The 22,301-nt window shown below is 42.1% G+C and overlaps 1 protein-coding gene across 3 annotated transcripts; it reads left to right on the top strand.

Moving 5' to 3' along the window:
• Positions 1-3,559: 3,559 nt before the first annotated feature.
• LOC136449014 (uncharacterized) lies at positions 3,560-22,048 on the top strand. 3 transcript variants are annotated; one of them, XM_066448774.1, is made up of 8 exons: positions 3,560-4,239; positions 5,100-5,243; positions 15,444-15,567; positions 18,224-18,368; positions 19,375-19,457; positions 20,038-20,205; positions 20,865-21,552; positions 21,862-22,048. In XM_066448774.1, the coding sequence occupies exons 2-8, from the start codon at positions 5,100-5,102 to the stop codon at positions 22,004-22,006; spliced, it is 1,497 nt and encodes a 498-aa protein (XP_066304871.1). In that variant the 5' UTR covers positions 3,560-4,239; the 3' UTR covers positions 22,007-22,048. The 3 variants fall into 3 exon arrangements, with proteins under 3 accessions (XP_066304871.1, XP_066304869.1, XP_066304870.1); XM_066448772.1 differs by having other exon boundaries at positions 3,562-4,239; positions 5,096-5,243; XM_066448773.1 differs by lacking the exon at positions 3,560-4,239 and adding an exon at positions 4,346-4,483 and having other exon boundaries at positions 5,096-5,243.
• The last annotated feature ends 253 nt before the right edge of the window (positions 22,049-22,301 follow it).

Below are 22,301 nucleotides of genomic sequence, written 5' to 3' on the forward strand. Positions count from 1 at the left end.
CCGACAGAACAAAGTTGACGGCTTAGTTGCAGTTCTACTTTATTCCGCTGAATAACAGTAGCGTCCTTGTACCGCGGCGACTTCGAGAAGCGACTTAACAGACACGATAAACGGTGTCTTTAACTAACGGGGGGTCTCAAAGTGTTATAAAACTTGGCAAACGTTCGGTGCTGTTGCTTCCAGATCCTATGGACGTGTCAAAGTGACACTGACAACCCTCGAACTTCACATGGGTGTTGATCCAATGTGCCACAATGGTAAAAATGTGTTACTTTGACGAATATTGCTCCTTCATTTTGATACATTCTTTACCTGCCATCAGTGTTTTGAACTGTTTCGAACCCTGATCTACTACGTGTCCCCTTCCCAAAGCCATTTTGATTTGATCTACCCAAGGAGGCTTTACAAAACCTGCGTGGTGTATCCTAGTCTTGCGACCGCGCGGTTGATGAAGTTAACAATTCTGCAGTTAGTGAGCTGAAAGATAGAAGGCGCTGAAACATGACCGTGAAAGAAGCTGAATTAATGATATACATAGATGTGTGTGTTGTATCTCGGGGAAAGGGGATTGTGTAGCAACAAAACAAAACAAAACAAGACAAGACAAGACAACACAACAACACAAAACAAAAAAAAGCGAAGCAAAACAAAGCAAAACAAAACAAAGCAAAACAAAACAGATATCGTCTTCCATTTTCTAAAAGGAATCAGAAATAGATCGTTATGATCAGAAAAGAACGCATGATCAGTAAAAATGGGGGGAAAATGCAGTGGTAAATTGACCCAATCAGAATAGACATGAGAAAAATCCAATGATCATGATTAGAAATCCACTGGACTTGCCCATTGGTCAATACTTATCGCAAGGTTACGTTCAGGTTACTGAGTGCTATATTCCCGCAGAGCAAACATTAGTCTACACTGATTGGTTAATCTAATTCATTGGACCAATAAGCACCCACATCACAATATTCAGACTAGTTGCAGTCCTAATTTGTTCCGCTGAATAATACTGGCGTCCTTGTACCGCAGCGAGTTGGTGAAGGGACTGGAAATGAATAAAATACACGATAAACGGTGTCTCTTAGGTCTCATTCATGTATGACTCCGAGTTGGTACATTAGAGCGCCGACACAAAAAGTAAGCGGCTGCATTAACTGGTGTTTATAGCTGCAAGATATTCCCTTTTAGCCCGTCCAACTGATATACAATGTTGGCACTGTAATTAATGTATTTAAGCAGAAGGGAAAAAGGTCTTACCGTCAAAAAAATGCACAACATCACTAGTAGACATATGACTACATATAGAAAGCAAACGGTTTCTATGTACCAACAGTAAATGCGCAGTCAGATAAAAGGTTTAAGAATTAATAACAACTAAAATCTCCGCAATAACACTAAAACATGAGCATTTTTAGATCATATTTTGGTCAATATTTTCGCCAAATATTGACCGACTTACACAATTATTTTTGACATGTTCTTTCTTGTACAAGGTTTGGGCGAATGACAGAAACATGTTACGTGTTATATGTTGTGTGGCTTTTGCACTCTTGCAAGTTCTTGCACGAAGACTAACTACAAGTTATATCGATACCCAAGGGATTAATAAACCGTCCGACTAACTAAACCAACTAACCAAATAACTGCCATCAGAATATAGCTGCTGACCAAAGGTTTTGTCCATTTGTCCAAAGCAACTTGAAAATAAATTTCACTTTGTCATAAGTGCACGCGCACCATATATGATGCCTTACGTCATAAATTATTCACATACCAAATTTTAGGTACAACAAATTTTTCGATGCCATGGGAATATTTGAGTATATCTTTAGATGTGGCAATTCTCACTATGCAAGAATAGGCAAACATTATTAGAACATGTACTGAAACCCACCATTAGGCCCGACTTATTGTGATAAGATATATATCAAGCAAAGCTTCTTTCTGTAAACAAAAAATATACACACAAGGCCATGAAATTTCTACCCTACCGGCACAACTATGTAGATATCCAGGTGGAGCATGGCATATCAAGTGACGCCTACATCACGTGGATACAATGCACGGTGACCCTGCAAATATTTGTGCAATATTTCTGTACAGCAAACAGAGAGTGGCACCCCCATTGTAACATGAAAGACGGCAAACATTCAAATATAATACAGAATTTGCTGCCCCCAACCCTGCAAGGGGTGACCCCTCTCTTACGCCCTGACCCTGAAACAAGCAAGCTTTCGGAAGGGATGTTTCAAATTTTGCAGCAGTTTTCTCAACGGTACTTCATCGTTTCATGGTGGCCCAGTTTAACATTCAAATATAATACAGAACTCGCTGCCCCAAACCCTGCAAGGGGTGACCCCTCTCTTACGCCCTGACCCTGAAACAAGCAAGCTTTCGGAAGGGATGTTTCAAATTTTGCAGCAGTTTTCTCAACGGTACTTCATCGTTTCATGGTGGCCCAGTTTAACATTCAAATATAATACAGAACTCGCTGCCCCAAACCCTGCAAGGGGTGACCCCTCTCTCACGCCCTGACCCTGAAACAAGCAAGCTTTCGGAAGGGGTGTTTCAAATGTTGCAGCAGTCTTCTGAACGGTATTTCATCGTTTTATTGTGGTGCCAGTTTCACACTCAAATATAGTACAGAATTTGCTGCCCCCAACCCTGCAAGGGGTGACCCCTCTCTCATGCCCTGACCCTGAAACAAGTCCTAATCTTTCTGAACGGACGTTTCAAATGTTGTAGCAGTCTTCTGAACGGTATTTCATCGTTTTATGGTGGTGCCAGTTTCACACTCAAATATAATACAGAACTTGCCGCCCCCAACAATGCAAGGAGTGACCCCTCCCTGGCCCTGAAACAAGTCCTAAGCTTTCTGAGGGCACGTTTCAAAAGTTGTTGCAGTCTCATTATCACATTTTGATAAACATATGTTGATTCAAGATCACAGAGCGAAACTACCATTGGTATAACTCACTCTCTTAGATGAAGTTTCAAAAAAAAGAACTGCAAATTGAGTTTGCATCTTGCGAAAGGTCTGCTTTTATAATTCAGAAAAATTAAATAGTGAAACATTGCAGATGAAAATGCAGTATTATTGATGAATCCAAAATTGTGAATAAGATACTTGATACGCGGAGTGACATTCACCAATTACTAATTTCAACTTTTTGAAGTAATTTGCATATGTAATATTCGTTGACCACATGTGAAGGATTACATAACACATATGTAAAAATAGAACAACTGTAGTTAAGTAAACATGATGTCAAATTTGCTACGGCCTGATAAAGTACAAAAATGCACAAACTATCATGGCCTGTTGCCGATATGTTTATTTGACAGTTCCACGTGACATTTCTAAATTCATTGATTTGTCAGCTTACATCATTATTAGACCGGAAACTGTCCTTAAGTATTTCCTGTTTCCTACACATTCTTTTGAGACGTCCACTGGCTTTCTTGGACTACCATGAGTTATCCTTCCCCTATACTCGTCCTAAAACCTCGTTCTAGCGTCCTTTTACGTGCTTCCTACGCAGAAAGCACTCCGATTTCCAGCCAAGAGAAACTTGAAACGCCCCCCTAAGTGGATAATAGAGTGGTCTGCATGTCAGTAAATGAGAGACAGGTCCAAAGGTGAAGTCATGTTTCAACACGGATCTTTTCATGTCCACAAAACCCACGTTTTGTATGCAGAACAATACCTTCTCATGCCTCGTTTGCATGTCGGTATTTGGTACGGATAAAAGTGACCCATTCAACCCGTACCTCTTCAGTCTCTGGGTTGTAGAAACTATAGCCTGCCTGAGAGAACGACGGCAAGAAAACGGCGACACGCCTTCTTCCCATATTCACCCCACTGGCGGAAGTCTGGAACCGCAGTAAGCAGCAACAAGTGGCTTTGATAGACACCCCCGGAGTGTTTTGCTCTATATCGCACCAAAACACGCCGTCTGAGACTCGGCTCACGTGACCTGTACTAGTGGCCTGTCCCTTTAGGACCCAGGAAACGTCAGTCAGGATCTCGACTCTCCGACATCGTCGTCTGACGTTAGCGACGTGACGCAACCCTGCAGGCGATAAGAGGGCAGGTCCCCTGCGCGCGCCGCCTTTGCCTGGCTACATCTGGACGCGGTCAAATAAACAGTTCAATGCTGTCAAACTTCCCACATCGACCCGTCGTGAGTTGGCACCAAACCACCTGGTGTTAAAGTTCCCGGCGAGAGCTCGAAGGTAAGTAGCCGTGGCGTTTTTTTTCTACACTGCGAGTGGGTCAATGCGGCGAGTAAGGGTTGTCATTATGCCGTCGGTGGCGAGAGTTACGAGTTGATAGCCGTGGTGGTAATTGCCATATTTAGACATCTCCTTCACGTCGTGCTAGGCGGGAGAAAGCCAATAGCACAAATGAGGGCTTCTCCTTGTATACAAGACACGTTCAGACGACATTTTAGACCGGCGAGGGTTTGCAGTTACAACGGTAAGTCCCCGCTGTCTGGTGGCGTTCGTCTGAACACCTATAATGGCGGTGTTTGGCTGGCCCTAAACGTCAAATCGAGTGTCTAGTCATTGGTTTAGTGTGGGGTACTTAAGTGTGTGCTTTTAGTGTGCATGTGATAGAAGGGTGCTTGTTTGTTTTTTAGGTCATACAAGACATGATGAATGCCAACCACAGTATGCATGTGTATAGAACCCACTGTGGTACGAAACCAATGATTTAAGATTGCTATAAACCAGTAGATTTCAAGATAAAGAAACCCAGAGACAAATTGTGTACTAATGTTACATGTTTGTGTGTCTGTGTAGACAAGTGTATTGAGCGGATGGGATACCGCGCCCCAGTTCTAGCCCGGATATTCTTTCCACGGTGTTGCATTACAAAATGTTGGTCTGAAAGCTTAAGTGCGGACCACCTCTAAACGCCTTTATATGCCCTAGATAATGCGTATTAATGGTGTTCGATCAATATCTTTATTGCTCTCATGAATTACTATGTAGGTGATAACAAGGGTGAAATGAGAGTGACTACTTAGTTATTGAAATATCGATAACATACTGATTTTGTTCATACATATGATTTTTTTTTGCACAGAAAGATGGCGAGGTTGGAAAACGTAGGTTGGTCTCCACGCCGCTACACACTACGGGAGTTCCTCCGTTCCTGCGCCCTCCCCAAAATCGTAAAGGTCACTCAAGGTCATTACGGGAACGCCGATATTGAGCAGCTGGCTTTGGATCAGGTGAGACCAATAGATCATTACGTCACGAATTCTAGAGTACTGTTTCAAATGTATCATCTGTTATTGTTAAGATATGTCATTTATATAATGCTTTGCTTTCATGAAGAAGGGGAAAATTTGGTCATGGGAACATAGCTAGGACAAAACGGTACGATTTCTACCTGAAAGGCGAACACAATCCCTTTGAAGTGAGTGCTAAGCGCGTCTATTTTAGTTCAACAAAGCCGCATGCGGTGGAGAATGGACTTAAACTGGGTCGATGTTCTGTTGTAGAGACGGAAGAAAAGAGACATTCGTCATGACAGAAAAATGTGTAAGATTACCGGGCTCCGGGTGGTCACTAACGCGCGTTAAGAGAGGGGTCATCATTTAGCTTTCAAGTTTACAGAGCACCATGGCTTTAAAGGGCACAAGGGTCATAAGCTGGTGGTGGGAAAAGCTAGACTTGTAAAATTGCTTCAATGTCTTTCTCATTTTTCCCTGTGTACGTGCCTTGAGCGTCTAATATCATCATTACAAGCCAATTTCAAGCCCATGATTTTGCCTTTAGTTTAACACGTGTATATCATTTTTACGAATATTGGTGCAAGGGTAAAGTCATAATTTTCATATGAACTGATTGATTATCCCGAAATCGTCTGGTAGCTATAGTATTTTTCATCCAAATGTCCATAAAAATATCTTCAGAAAGTATTTTCGACCTTACGACGCTTAACATATCTTAAAGACCATCCTATTCATTTCAACTCGGGTCCATTTACGTCCATTTCTAACTCACGAAATCGCATTAGGTTTTCTTTTCCATCGGTTGGTACTGTTGCAGAAATGTTCGCGGTGGTTTTATGTTCGCGGTTTTCGCGGCGACCGTTTCACCGCAAATTTAAAACCCGCGAACATTTTTGTCCAATTCTATAGAAGTATGTGACTGTAGCGCTGCCGCGAAATTAAAACCACCGCGAACACTCCAATTTTGCCTTAGCGCGAAATAAAAACCACGCGAACCTAAGTGCATTTTACAGTAACAGATTTAGACAATCCCATACATGTTAAACAAACGGTATGACAAGGTGTGGTCACCCTGACGTATAGGTGTGGCTGATCCAATTCTCACCTACATTCCACACACTTTAAACCGCCCACCTCCAGCGGAAGTTTTCCTTGACAATGAAAACATTTTTGGATGACTCCAATTTTATCAGTCTCCGCCAGACTCCCTGATAGAGAAGAGAAACGGTCAAATTCTGATGACTGAGAAGCTAGCTGAATCTTCTACCTTCGCTGGAAATTCAGTCATTTTGGCCAAATGACTAACATCTATTTGGCTTTAGTTAGGAGCAGTTTGATATGAACACTAGTTTTGTCCGTTGCTGATATCAAACCGTATGAAGAAGCACACACCTTCAAAATGTTGCTTACTATCTTGACTGAGAGTCGGTTACGAACAACGAACAGAACTTGCCCGAGTTGCTAAAGAGTTTTCCAAAACAAGTCTACAGGGATCGAGGGAACTTGAAAGAATGCCCCAATCTTACTTAGTACACTATCCTTTTACATAGGCTCTACCAGCCTCCGCGGGTCGCTGGGAAAATAGTAGAAATTGGCCAAAATAGAGTCAATTGTATGAAGGGAGTCGGCTACGGAGATAGGGTCCAATATTGCAACCCGGCTGCGAATGTTACCCTCCATGGCCAAAGTCCCCAGGCAAATGTTCTCCCTATAGCCGGCGTGGTTAGTCTGGTAGAGACTACCTTTTACATGGCACCAAGAGCATTTAATTCGATATCAAAACTTAGACTCACTGAATTCTTTAACTTGATTGACACTGTGAGAATTCTGAGATAACCTGTATTACCTCCCCCCCCCCCCCCCCTCTCTACAAGCGTCTATTTAAAGCTACTGTACCGACTCGGTACCGAGACGCCAACGTTATCTTAACATGTGCGTTGCAGTTGACACATGACAATGTTGAAAATTCCACTTAGGATTCCTAAGCATCCAACTTAGGACTTGCAAATAAGAGCCCATTATAATCAGCTTACCAATTACCCCCTTTTACACACAACGATGACAGTCGGCAGTGACCTCCACACGTCATATGACTATTGTTCGGCGGCCTCCCACGGTGATATAGTTCGAAGGAGGAATTTCATATTTGCACAAGATATCAGAAAAATGGTGGTGATAATTAAAAATGATTGGATTTTGCCCCAGACACTACAAAAGTAGCCTCCGTTGCAGTCCTTCCCACTAGCGATTTTCAAAACTTTTTTTTGGCGGAGGGGGCGTATCTGCTTGAGCCCCCGTATCTGCTTGGGATCCCATAACCGCTGTGAGCTTGTAACCGCTGTGGGGAAGGACTACAACGGAGGCTAACACAAATCCGATTTTACACACACACAAAAAGTATCACAGAGTTCTCAACTCGAGAGAAACAATAAAAAGGCGGGTTTTTTTTGCTAATCTCCAAGCAGAACATTCGAATGACTGACTATCATGACAACAAGTCATGCAGAATACGTCACAATTTTCCCACCGAATATCTGCTTGCTATTTTTGAAGAAAAGCCTTTTTCTATTTATGTCAGCGATTCAATGCCAACTGAAGATTTAAAGCGCCGACGTCTTTATCTCATGACAAAACCCCACTATAGCTGTGACACTTGTCTATATCAACAAAACGGGCTTTTTTGTCCGGCAGGTCGCTGATACGTCTGCTGACCCACATGTTATCAAAGAGAGCTTTACGGGGCTAAGTGCTTGAGCATACTTGGTTACGGCTAACCTCCTATACGGTTGTTTTTTCTTCTACCACTGTCTACTTCTCTTGAGTTTTTCCCTCGATATACGTATGCTGATTGGAGGTATAAAACGGTCGGAGAGATATGTCCCTTCTATGATATATTGGTGCGATTAGAAGATAAGTATGCCTTAACACGGTAAATGCACCTGTTTAAGCCCTCGATTTATTCTGAAGTGTCTACTTTGTTCGACAACGTTTGTCTATTTTCCCCAGGAAGAAACATTAGACATTACCAGGTATTTGCATCTGTATGGGGCATGTTTGCGACTCGATAGGTCAAGTTTATACACACACGGTTCGGTGTGACCATTCCTGCGGTGCTTTGGCTACAAGCCGTGTTCACCCCCACCACAGTAATTGATATCCTAATCTGTTGCAACAATACGCGTCCTTCGTTTTCAAACGTAACCGTCCATACAAAGAGATCTCCCCACACGCTAACGCACGGTGAAACGCGAGACAGTTTATCATTCGGCCCTGAGCTTTTTCCGTCCACAGGGCCGTGAAAAGACATGGAGTTGACTGTTTGTTGCCGTCCAACAGGTGGTTATTAGAGACTATAGACCTTACACTCTTACAAAAGACGCAGAACAAAACTTAAACGCCAATCAATTTTCATCGTTTTGTACTTTTCAGACTTGTTACAATGTCGAAAGCATCACATGCCATTTGGACCTGAATGTAGGCAAAGAATGTTACTGTGCGTGTCTTAAACTTTGTGGTCCAAATGCCCCCCTCTCACTGGACCCGCGGCACGCTGGCGGCGTCGCTGCGGTCGATCGAATTGACAAAGCACTCAACGAATTTCATCGACAAAAAAACAAATCTTTTTAAGCTTTGTGTGTTTTGTTGCCTTTTTGGTCATACTTGTACGTTTGGAATGATATTCCCATTATAAAGTCAAGGGTAACACAAATGCAGTTTAGGACTCAGCGACGCCGCCAGCGTGCCGCGGGTCCAGTGAGAGGGGGGCTTAACGGAGCAATATAGTCCGTTTTTCTACCATCAGATAAAGGAGCGGTCACATTCGTCGAGGTTTTGTCGAACTTTAATTTATAAAACCGATCGTTGATAAGGATTTAAGACACAAGACTTTCCGTCACAAGATAGTTGAATATTGTACGACACATCCAAGACTCTCCCAAGGAGGCCCCCAGTTTCTTGTCGGAAGTTTGTCTTACGACAAAATGTGACAGGACGCGCTCAGCCAAAATCCTACAAACTTGGGTACATATAGTGCACCTAGATACTCTCCAAGCAGAGGTTGGTGGGGAAGATCGTGACCGTTTTATTATATGGGTATAACCTACCAGGGATAGCGGACGAAGAACGGGGCAAATGATAAAACGGTAACGATCTTCCCCACCAACCTCTGCTTTGAGAATACACCTAGAATGGCACCTACCGATAACTATTCATTATTCATTATTCATGTTTATTGCATGTTCATGCCCTTCCGGGCTAAATGCATTATAAGTAATACAATTGTGCATTGTAATAACAGAAAAAAAATGAAGAAGACTATTCTATGTTCTATCTACTTCTAAAGATTACACGCTACTTCTCTCTTCTTGAGACATGTGTACACGAATTCACAGAGTTTCTCAATTACAGATTGATTATTCGATGACATCAAGTATGTGAACAGTTTGTCATTTGTTAAGTTTGTATATCTCTGGTCTAGTTGTATTGCGTTAACCAAAGATATGCGTAAATCTTTGTACAGTGAGCATTCTAGAATAAAATGTTCTTCATCTTCTATAGAGTTCTTATTACAGAGTGCACATAGTCTATCGCTAGGAGGAGTCCGGCTGTATCTACCAGTTTCAATATGCAGTGGGTGGTCGCTAATTCTTAGCTTAGCCATGGCTCGGCGATGGCTAAAGTTTTTGATGTCAAGATATTTTTCTCTTTCATATGTCCGTTTGAATTTTCTGTATGTTCTTAATTTGTTGCCTTGGTTCTCTTTTTTGCCAGGGGAATTTAGTTCTGAGTAAACGTTACACACGTACAGCCAATATGCTCAAACCATTTTATCCAGGAATGCTAGTTTTGACATATATATACTGACTTCAAAGCATCGTTATTTTTGGCTTATTCACAATCAGAATCAAAATTGCGTACCAAAAAATGATAATCATATTCTGCTACATGTTTTAATAACACGGTTCTACTTCATTGGTTACAATAATTGTTTAAAAAAGTGTATCCGAAACATTTTCAAAACCGTCCACGATGTATGCAATCTACATTCGTAACACACCCTCGTGACCTATAAGATAGACTCGCCGAGTTCTCTAATAACAGCCTCCCCCTAGCACTATCGGTAAGTACTTTACAATAACCCTCTGTCTACAAAAGTGTGCGTACGAGGCTGGTGACACGTTTTCTGGACTAAGAGGCACTTCTCAACATTTCAATAATTAGCCATTGATCGCCGGGGCATAATTAGGAGGTGACGTAACGCCTTGTCGATGTAAAGCACCTTATAATGGACTGAATATAAAGGAGTTTACAGTTCCAAAGGCCGGCCGGTCTTTTCAAAATGCCCTCAATGGGGTGGTGACGTCACAAGCATGGGATAGTTATGCGGTGACGTAATGTGAACACAAGGTTCTGTCTTCCCGATAAAGGATTAATGAATTAATGAAGGTTTTATGGACGATGTACAGTTTGTGGTGGCAACATTAACAGTGGAATAACATAATCAGAGTGGCCGGGGAACGGCAAATAGTCACAGGCATGGAAAAACATCACTGACTCATACTCCTACTCTGCGTGTGAGTAGTGCTGCGTACCTAAACGTAACATCAGGTACAGGTACAGGTACCGGTACAGAGGTTTAGGTACAAGTCCGGACCTGTACCTGTACCTAAACAATTTTATGAATTAACATTTGTTTTACTGAACTTCTTCAATAATGACAGAGACATTAACTATCTGTTTACAATTTGTCAGTATCTTTATTCAAAGAACATAACTAGGTTTCCTACCCCAAAACTCCCTTGGCCTTGCAATCAAAACTCCCGTCCTGCCTGAATGATCTGTTGCATATTAGTTATGCTATTCCAATGTGTCATTTTGGTCACGTTTGGTGTTGCATTACCCCCCCCCCCCCATGAGGTTAGGAGATCAGTCACAATATAAGCACATACTTACAGTACCGGTACTTCATGATCCGGTATTTTGAACCTGTACCTAATGGATTTTCACGGTACAGTACCTGTAAACAGTACCGGTACGCAGCACTGATGTGTAGCATAAAGCTACCAGGTACATCTGCAACCTAGGTGCACGTTTATATAATGATGTTCAACTACCATGTTATGTAATTACTTGTCATTCTGTTTTGAAAGCTTTCAATCTCATTTTCTATATTTTCCTGCCTGGTGTCTTCCATTATTCACTTCACTTCGTAACTCTGTGAGAGGGCCACTTTGGGGTCCAGCCGAAATAGCTTTGATTCAAAAATCAATATCTTGATGGCATGTAGACGTGGATAGATGATTCAGGGAGCAAAAGTCATAATACTTTGGCCGCCACATAAAGACATTGAAACAGTCTGCTTGCTTTAATGTGTAACGGTTATACGGGGTAAAGTCTACCCGCTAGGTATAGAGGTCTCTTGCCGTCACATACGTATACATCGCATACGCACATGTTCTAAGGGCTCTGTCACACGTGTGCGTATATTCAAGTGCGCGTGAGTTCCGCATTAACATTTTTTGTTTAAGTAAGGTTTGCGGGGAGAAAGTTGTTTTGTACTTTGACCCACCGTAGAGCAGTCTAGTTCACGGTGTCTAGTTATCAAACCAAATAAATTACTTCTTCGCCTGCAAACTTAACCTAAACCAAAAAACATGTTATTATATTAATATGCAATTCATGCGGGCTTGTTTATACGCACAAGTGTGACAGGGGCTTAATTACGGTTGGGATCTTAACTGTTCATTGAAGGCATATCAATATCGTAATCGATTGCGGATCGATAAAGGGTACACAAGCGAAGTTTGTTACAAGATTGGTTTAATTTTCCACCTTCTCTCCAAAATGTTATCTGATGTACATGGAGAAATCAGAACGTATTTCAATCTAAAATTCAGTACAATATCCGGTATTTTAGTCTTCTTAGCAACACATGTAAGCGATACGAATTTGCCACTCAGTACTCCATTGACACTCTCTTCTGAATAGATAGCTGGAATGGTCCATAAAAAACTGTTTTTGACGACGGCGAATATAGTTACAATGGAGACAAATATAGATTGATTGATTGATTGATTGATTAATTGATTGATAGTAAATCGACCACACATTGTCCATGGCATTCCGTTCATTCAATTATTTCGTTTACACTGGGTTCCCTGATGCATGACTTTGGTCCTGAGGTCCGTCCTCGTGCAAATAAAAAGCCCCAAGCTAATTAAGTTACCAAGTCTATAAATAGGAACGCGTCATCGACACAACAACAGGTAGCACGATTGAAAAATGAGGACCTGTTATAGAGCACAAAGATCAAGTTATCTTAAGCTGACGGCTTTTAACAAGTGTTAAGGGCGGTGGAATGTTAAGTGGAGCTTCTGTTGAAAAGAGACGCGTCGACCCGTGTAGACCCGCACGCCGGGAGTCCGGGTTGGACGTGACCGTACATCGAGTCTATTCATGATACTTGGCGGGGGTGAACCAGCGCTGCCCACTCTTTCTTTCACTTGATTTGTTTGGGCTGTCTTATCTATGGGTTCGCTTACTCTTTTAAAACCTTGAACTTTCACCGATTTTATCTCGTCTGTTACTAGTGTTGTCTGTTGCCTGGGTGTCATCGTAAGTAGTATTCGGGGCTCCCGTCTCCCCATCTCGATTGGGGGGCCGCAGTAAATATAATCTAACTAGGAAGGCACCCAGGCTACTTTATCTGTGCCCCTTCTCCTTTTCCGTTTGAATCCATTTTCGTAGCATTTTGTTTGTTTGTTTGGTTGTGTTGGTTGTTGGGAGGGGGGGGGGGTAGTCACCATGACTCCGCAGAATGTTGGGATGAATGTAGCTAGATCTCATCGGAAAATTATTTAAGGTATTGTTGAAGGGTTGCTGAGGAATTTTGGGATGTTTTTGAAAAAACCCTTCCTTAAACCCTTTATAAACCCTCCTCAACCTTAATTTTTTCAGGTAGTACCTTATAGCACGGTGATAATTTATGCAAATTAGTATGATGTCATGATTACGTCATCAAGATTTACAAGGCCACGCCCCTTTTTTTAGAAAAAAACGCTCTCCTTGGCTTGTGCTTCGCTTTTTATCAATATAACTTTGCAGGAATGTACATGATAGTAATACTTAAAGAATGACGCGTGCCTACGAGATTATTTTGAAATATCGATTTTGGGCGATTTTTGTTTGTTTCATAACTGATTGTTGGGAAATGAAGAGGGTGGGTGCTCTATGAGGATGCTGTGCGGATGTACGTATGTTGCAGGAAAAGAAAACAGTTCAAGAAAATTAGCGTCTCAGATATGTAATCTGATATATATAAACTGTTAGAGAATAAAAAAAAGGCTCTTTTTACACAACCAAGAGATTTATTCCACCGACGTTTCGGTGACCATCTGTCACCTTCTTCAAGGCAATTCTAACTGGTTAACATAGCAATGCAGCACATGCGTTGCTGCTTATACATATCAATGAGATGCAATCCCAAACGCAAAGTATTTACATATGTACAATCACAGGGGATGACATCACTATGCCTTTTTTTATTCAGTGACTTACCAACGTAACCTGATGAAACTATTCACGGATAAACTGTTAGACCTAGGAGTTAGGTGACTGTGACGTCACGAGCAAACACCGTGTATAATACGTAACAGAAAATGAAAAGAAGTCGTCAAGTCCTCCCGTCCAACGCTAACATACACGGCATGCCATCCATACCATTATGACACAACGTACATAGCGACTGCGAAAACACGTCAGCGGCCAGACGGCACACCGGAATAATACTTGTCCAGAATCTCACAAGTCGACTAATGAGTTTAGTTGTCTGAACCCCCCCTAGCTATGTTGATTTTATGAACAGTCCTTATTTGTCCAGTTTATAGCTGCCTAAATGTATAATACGTGTGGTGTATATGTGTCTCGCCAATATCAAGTTCCAATATAAAGGTACATTGTGGTCGTTTGCGTGATTGATTCCATATAAAGACTTGTCCTACGTCAGTGCAATTATTCGCGGTGTAGCAACTGACAGAATAAAGAAGTTGGACATGTATGTTGTACATTCAGACATAACGTCTGTAAATTAGGTAGTCGTGTTGTCATTTAAGAAATCAAACCACATACATTTAGGATTAACATGTCTTGATACGTAGCCATTAGTGATTCTTGTATTTCTATACATTGTAAAGTACAATTTATATACACAAAACCCACGACACCACAAATGCTAAAGTACTTTGAAGGGTAACGGTGCCGATATATTGCTTGGAATGCCGAGAATTTGGATGCTTTCTATCGGAAGGGTTATGATTCATTTAAAAACTCACATAGCACTGTGAGATTTTGAGATGCCTTTTACAAATGACCACCGTGCCAGGAAACTTCCCAGACGAAAAATCAACATTTCGAAAGCTCTCTAATCCATCGATCGATCACAATTTTTTCCAGGCTAACAACAACAGTTGAGCGGTCTCATATCAGGGGGGAACACGCACTCACATAGTAGATAGCGGATTTTATGGCGTACGATATAATAGAATGGGGGATGCCTTTGACATTGCGCTCAAGTGCGCGCCCTGTGCATGATTTGGATTGCTCGCTTGGTTGGAGATTCGCCGTGGAACCCAGCTTTGCGGTCAGATAATGGTCAATTATACTTCCCCAGCTGCGACCGTATTCATATAGCGAGTGTAGGGTAACCCTGGATGAGACTTGCCCCTTGTAGCTTAAGCTTCGAAATTCTTGCACACGATCGCGAAATAATGTTAGCGCTGATGTATATCAAAGGCTAAAAACAGCACTCACTAGCCTCCGTTGCAGACTCCTTCCGGCTGTTTTCATTTTCTAAGTTCCAGTTTTACTATTTCATTTTTTTCTTGTTGTAGGCCGGCCAGCAATTAGAAAAAAAATGTAATAGTATAAAAACAATAACTTGAAAAAGGAAGCAGCCGGGAGGAGTCTGCATCGGAGGCTAAGCACTCACAGCATATCCCCATCGTTTGATATCATTGCCTGCATATAGTACTTTATTTAGATGCAGACTATGTGTACATGGACTACTAATGCTTTACGTATCACTAGGTACATCGTCGTGCATATATGTACATTTAAAATAGGAAACAGGGTCGTTCATGCTGCATCTATTTTATGTCATAGAAATGATTAAAATTATATCTTTATTTCCATCTCCAGGTGATTAGAATACACAAGGAGCACACACAGCGTCGAGTGGTCGCCAACGACAAACATGGTCGACATCTCAGCATTCCGCTCAACTACCAGAGCGTTCTGTTCGAGAGAGTGCGGAGAGAAACAGGTACAAAGAAGCACTTGAAATTGTGTGTTTGGACTTCACACCCAGTCACGAATGGCCCAATCCTGTAGCTCGACCTACACAAAGCAAGATTTTCACCCACAAAATGGCGCACGCATCACGCTACAGTCGCGCACAGGCTCTTTGTTTTTTTGGAAAGCATAATTGACGGGCAGACTAGTGGACTAAATGTTGCGCACAAGGGCATGCGCAACAAGAGTTCTACGACCTCATACCTTCGCGAAATGATTTTGACCTTTATGACTGACGTATTAGGAGTGTTTTTCATCAATCAAAAATCATACCAGTTGATCCTCCTCACCCAAATAACATAAGTTGTCCAAACCTCCTTGTTATGATTATGAGCTTAACAAAGAAGGTTATGCTAACATTTTTCATCAATAATGCAAATAAGCTCCTTATTAGCATAATTTGATTCAATGGTGTTCACATTCACACAACTTCTAAATGCAACAAGTATGAAATTGCCGTTATTTACTAGTATGGAATGATAGTAGTTTCTCGTGAATTATGCAAATTAGGCCTACATTTGCATAATTTCTATCTATTGACATTCCTCTCTTCCTCAGTTACAAATGTCACATATTTGAATAGTCATATCATGGAACACAGCAGGTTTTTAAAATTGCCTCATTAATTATAATCTGATTTGCATAATTATCATCCAATCATACAAAGCATCACATAAGCTATCTACATACCAAAAATCATGACCATCCATCAAGCCCATCTCGAGTTATATTATTTTCTCATTAATTATGTAAATGAGGTTCTCATTTGCATAGCTGATATCTATTAATATTTCTCTCTTCCTCAGTTACATATGTCACATGTTTGCGAGTCCTATCATGGAAATTGATGAATGTATAAACTTTCCTCATTAATTATGCAAATTAGTTACTGATTTGCATAATAAGTATCCAATCATGTACATCATCGCTCAAGCTATGTACATGCAAAAAATCATGACCTTCCATCAAGCCCTTCTTGAGTTATTCCCTTTCAAAGTCTGAAGCAAAACCTACCCCTGCAGTTCCAAAAAAGTTGCTAGGGGGCCCAAACCTATACCACTTACTCTCTGCCCAACGAGCTATCTACCACTCAAAAATCAGTTCCATAGCATGTCCACAACACGAGATATCATAACAGGAAGTTCCGCTGCAGTACCGTAACAAGCCGATAGGGGGCCCAAAATCTAATCATTTTCAGGTTTCATCGAGACCTACCAACATACCAAATACCAAGACAATCCTTCCAAGAATTCTCGACTTATCGTGTTCACTAACAGACACACAGACATGCTCGGTATTCCCATGCTGTGGCACTGCATTAATGACTGTTCTTACTCATATAAGGCCGTGTATATCCAACTTTGGTCAAAATTTGTATGTTTCAGTCTTTTAATTGGTGTAAGGAGATATCTTTGTGGTTTGGTTTCACATGCTCCGAGTGGACTCTTCCAGGCTGGGAGTAGGTCAAAGTTGACGATTGTTTTTGTCTGTCAGCTGTTACGAGAGAACGAGCTGGTCAACTGTCTATTTTCTTTGCATGATTCTAAAGTAGACAGATGTGGCTTTCTGGTGCATAAGAATTTTGGGGGCTTGCAATTAAGGTGAATCCTTTTCTGAGCCCTTGTTTTAGTGCTTTAAAGCATTACTGCCTATATGGGCAAGTCTATCTCTTGTATCTGCCCTACAGCTGGCTGATAGCCAATTTGTCCCTGGCAGTAACTGACGTTTCCTGCCTGCCTCATGACCCCTCATGACCAACTTTGCACCCATTTACCCGTGTCAATATCCCCTGAAACAATACAGCCCACACGTCGCAACCAGAAAGCATAGTATGAGCATACAATCTAACACATTTTTACACTTTTCTCGTTAATTATGCAAAACACTTCGCCCAAAATCTAATCATCTTGAGATTTCCCACATACACACCGACACACCAAATACGACAACAAACCATCCAGGCGTTCTCGACTTATTCTGTTCACTAACAGACACACAGACAAGCATCATCGAATAACCTACTCGACGAAACCATTCGTCGCGAAGGTAATTAAGCAAATTTAGAATATCCTTTCCGACTAACCATACATGTATCAAGCTGTGAATTAAAGGTGACCAGCTTTTAAGCATGTTGAATATGTCTTGTCTCATGGTGGCATTTTGTATCTTCTGGTAAAAGTTCCATTCAACAACAATAGAACAGAAATATTGTTGTCGTTGGTTTCCACAGAATTAAAGTTCGATACTGACTATATGCTAGGATTAGGAAACACTGAGTCGTATGTTTAGTCGCGAAATTCTCTTTTTATATTTATCCCCCATACCATAGGTATGGGTAAAGTGAAATATCTTGTTTTTGTAGGTTTCTTCTTCTCCTCCTCTTCGTTCCATGTTCTATCTAAGGTTGGCGCGTTCCATTTGCCATTGGTCAAGGAACACGGGTTCCATTCGGGTTACCTGAGGTCACGTTGCAGGTACACGTGCGCAATGAATGACACATTGAAATAAATGTAGCTTAGATAATTACAAAACGCCCATTATTGCATGGGGAGGGAGTGAAATATGCTGTATTTGCTCAGGAGCAAATGACGGCCTTTTTAGTAATTGTGTGTTTTCGTCTGGCTCAGACAAGAGACAGAAGAAAGCTGCCGCTGCGGACGAACTGCCGGCTGCCTTCCCAATGACCATCGCGGATGTGGTAGCACAGTACCCCCTCCCGGTACTGGTCAAGATACACAGGTCTGAGGAGCTCCGCTTCAGCGTGGATAACAGGTAGATATAGAGTGTGGTGTGATTTTGCACTCACGTGACTATGACGTAAGCATTGTCCCATACTGATTGGTTATACGTTGTAAAGGTAAAGCGGTCGAATCTCAGCCTGAGGACGAAGTATGACGCTTTTTCGTTAGCTAGTAGTGCAATGCGGCTTCGCTACGGCTTGCGTTTTTGGCCAAGCACACGTTGTACTTGCCAGGTGAATTTGAATGTGTGGCCGACTTGATGATGATGTAAATACAGTCACATGATATGTAATCGCAGACATGCAAATTGAATACCTAGTTTCTGAATCAAAGTTAAAGGCAACCAAGGCAATTCTAGGGCCCAAAATATGGAAATTAAAAAATGCTGAAATCTTCATGGTAGTTACATTTACTGACACTATTCAGCACATTTGCGTAATAACTTCATACTTAGCGCATTTCAAAACCGCGCAAAAACGTGCGGTACGTTAGAAACCGCACAAAAACCCAAGTCACAACGACGTCGTATTTTTGCATGACGGGCGTCGCTATACATTGTGATAGAGTTGTTTGAACTAATCATGTGTAGAAATTGACTAGATAAATTGACTTTCAAAATCCGATTTTCTGGCCCCAATATTGCTTGGGTTTCCTTTAAAAAATCCACGATGAAGATTTTAAAAAATCCACGATGAAGATTTTGTAGACCGGTATACTGTACATGTGTATTAGATAAGAACAATAAAAACATATATATGATATTTAGTTAGTGGTTGTAATATATTCCGTATACATTCTGCGCAACGTGAATGAATATGGTCTATACCATCTACATGTATGTCTGTGCACAGACTATGAAGAATGTGGGAGAATGCCACAGGTCCTCGCAACATGTAACATCAATGTCAATGACGGGGTGTCCGATTTCTTCCAAGGCAAATCTCATGGGGATTTTGTTTCATTGGAAGACAAGAAAGGGGTGATGTTTAATTCGGCTTCCTTAAAGCGCCGTCATTCTGATCTGGTGTGCATTGCAGGAAACAAGTACCGAGGTTTGACGTCATTGAGCTCACAGACCTTCAAGATGAAACCTACCTGCTTGGAAACACCATCAACAACGGTACGAGACCCACATGTATCAAATCTATATATATTCCCATTCCTTATATTTTTACAAATCAAAGGGGAACTCTCTTATACAATAATACATATTGCCAATCCCGAACCCGATTGACTTAGCCATGCAAGTAATGTTGAACGCTGTAACGTTATATCCGGAAACACTAGTTGTTAAAATCTAACAGTATAATACACTAGTCTCCAAGCACACCCACCGGTTGCAAAGACCGTATCCAACTGGCAGAAGGACTTTTTATAGCAACCCGACGGTGCCTGACAACTTCCCTGGCTGACTGGAGCTTCTCTGGCTAGCTTGTACGACTTAAGCACCTTGGAGATCTGGTTGGAGATTTTAACACACGTCTGCTACTGTATATGCATGATGATCCCTGCACTGGCAGTTCAGGATAGTACATAAGAAACAACCTAAGTTTTAGAAATGCCACCAACGCCATACATCTCATACTACATAGTCTCTTGAAGAGTAGGTTGGTTTTCTAGTGTTCAGTAGTAGAAGTTCCATACGTTGTACCTTCTACTTTATGCTGTGCAATTAAAGGTGCTGTTACTATTTCTCGCAGGTCTCCTGAGCAAGTCAGTCCTGGTCATCCCGATGTTCATGAAGCTGGAGCTGGCGGTGGCAGACGGGTTGGTGGGCGGGGACGATGACCAGTGGCTGGAGCTGGTCGGCAGGTACGACAGGACCGTGGTCAGATGTGTGGACTTCGAGCAGGCCTGCGGCAACAGAGGTACGTCTGGTCAGCAATGTATACTTGATTCTAACATACGTTGCTTGCTTGGATTTCGAGTATTTAGTCATTGTGCTTAGTCAACTGTGGCGCAATCGGTAGGGTGTTTCGCGCAGAACCAAGAGGTCCCGGGTTCGAAACCACTGCTATGCCTCGATGTTGTGCCCTTGGGAAAGGCACTTTACACCACTTTCATAACTCCACCCAGGTGTGAATGGGTACCTGATTTCGGTTGGGGAAGGTCGTATTGAGGTCACCTGCTGGCGCCGAATGGCAGCCTCCCAGACCCTTGCGACAGTTCCACAAAGTGTAAATGTGGAGCAAATATGTATCTGTTGTGTATTATGTGATTGTAAACCCTGCAGCAATTCAGCACTGGCTGCCATTGCACGGGTAATTTCTGACCAATAAACCATTAAAAAACTGCAAGCTTGGTTGACTCACTGACTCTCACTCTCTCCCATAGACTAGTTGACTACATTTAACCATTTTGTAAAACCGCTTCGCGTTTAAAGTGTTAATCTCTTGTTGTAGTGGATGTCAAAAAGGTTAGTTACCGTAATGATAATACTACTTAGCTACGATTTGATTTGAGAAGCATTTGAATATGAAGAAAAATGTTCATTCTATAGTAACTCTTTTGTTGCCTTTCTTTCTAGACATACTGATGTACCCTTCGCGACTGGTTGAAGCCCGACAACACGTACTTGAGGACATTGAACCTCACGTTCTCAAAATCCACCCCCTGTCTACGGACAAGACTTTGTGGCCGAGACCTCTCTCTGACTCCGAGACACAGTTCAACACTCATCGGGTGCGCCACCGTCACAACCCCGAGGCCAAAGGTCCAGCCTCTCCGGTGCTCAGTTGGCCTATGACGGTGAGCGTCAGGGGTAACCAACGGAGTCGTCGTAAAGAGGCGGAAGACGAGAAGTCTCAGAGGCGAGTCTCTGCTGATCTACTGTCCACTAATGACGAAGAGGCACCTGCTGCGGACGATCTCGTGGGTCCAGAAGAGAAGACCAGGTATCGACAAGCACCAGAAGGTGGGCCTAGACAGGATCTCGCAAAACCACGCGAGAACGTAACCGCTTCAACTGGTCAGAGGGAGCGAAGAAAGACACCCTCACAGGACCCTCAGCAGATCAGTGCCACTACTCGCACGGCAGCTCTGAAGCCCCGGATCAAAGAAACAAAGCAAGAATACGAGCACCCACCCTCCGCCCCCATCAAGCCTTCCCCCGCCATTACTGCCAAGTATGCAGGACTGTCGGAGGTCCCCGAAGACACGACAGCCCTTAATGTTGACGATCTGTCGGACTGCCTCAGGCTGCTAAAACTCGACAGGTACATGGAGGACATGTTCTTGGGTCTTTTTTTCTGTCTCAAACATGAAAACCATCTATGATATGGAATAGTACTAGAAATAAATAATTTGAAGCAGGGACAAATCCTAACTGCACCATGGCTTGACTCTGCACTTTTGGAAACATCCGTAAGATGTCGCTCTTATGTAGGGCTGTTAGATCTGATGTGTTGACCTTGATGTGCATTTTACTCTCTGCCAGTCTATCAAACGGCGTAAGTGCCCAAATAAGGGCTTAAGAAACGTTGCTAATCAAGCTGTCTTTTTTTGTGCATTTTTTTGGCGTACAGTTTCATCAACGTCTTCAAAGAAGAAATGATTGACGGGAAGCTCCTGATGGATTTGGATCGACGCATGCTCATCAACGACCTTGGTATGAACGAGTTCCAGGCGACCAAACTCCTGAGGTTCCAGCGGGGTTGGCGCCCAAAGTGAAGGAACATGGAAATACTGGCGTGTTATAGGAATATGCAATGAGGACATGATATTAACGAAGTGGTTTAAGCCGTGAGCCAGACATGATATCGATACGATCTTATGTAGAGAAACTTCCTGTACTGGCATTTGATTTGTATAAATCGTGTTATCTCATAGCAGACATCTCTTTAATGTCTTTATCGTTTTACCCTATGTCGTGTCCAAAGATTTGCATTGTATTTGTAATTGTGTACGTAGTTGTTGTTTTGTAAATCTCTTTGATATCCAACCATACTATGACCCAGTGAATACT

Source organism: Branchiostoma lanceolatum, chromosome 14 (assembly GCF_035083965.1).
Source record: "Branchiostoma lanceolatum isolate klBraLanc5 chromosome 14, klBraLanc5.hap2, whole genome shotgun sequence".
Taxonomy (NCBI): Eukaryota; Metazoa; Chordata; class Leptocardii; order Amphioxiformes; family Branchiostomatidae; genus Branchiostoma; species Branchiostoma lanceolatum.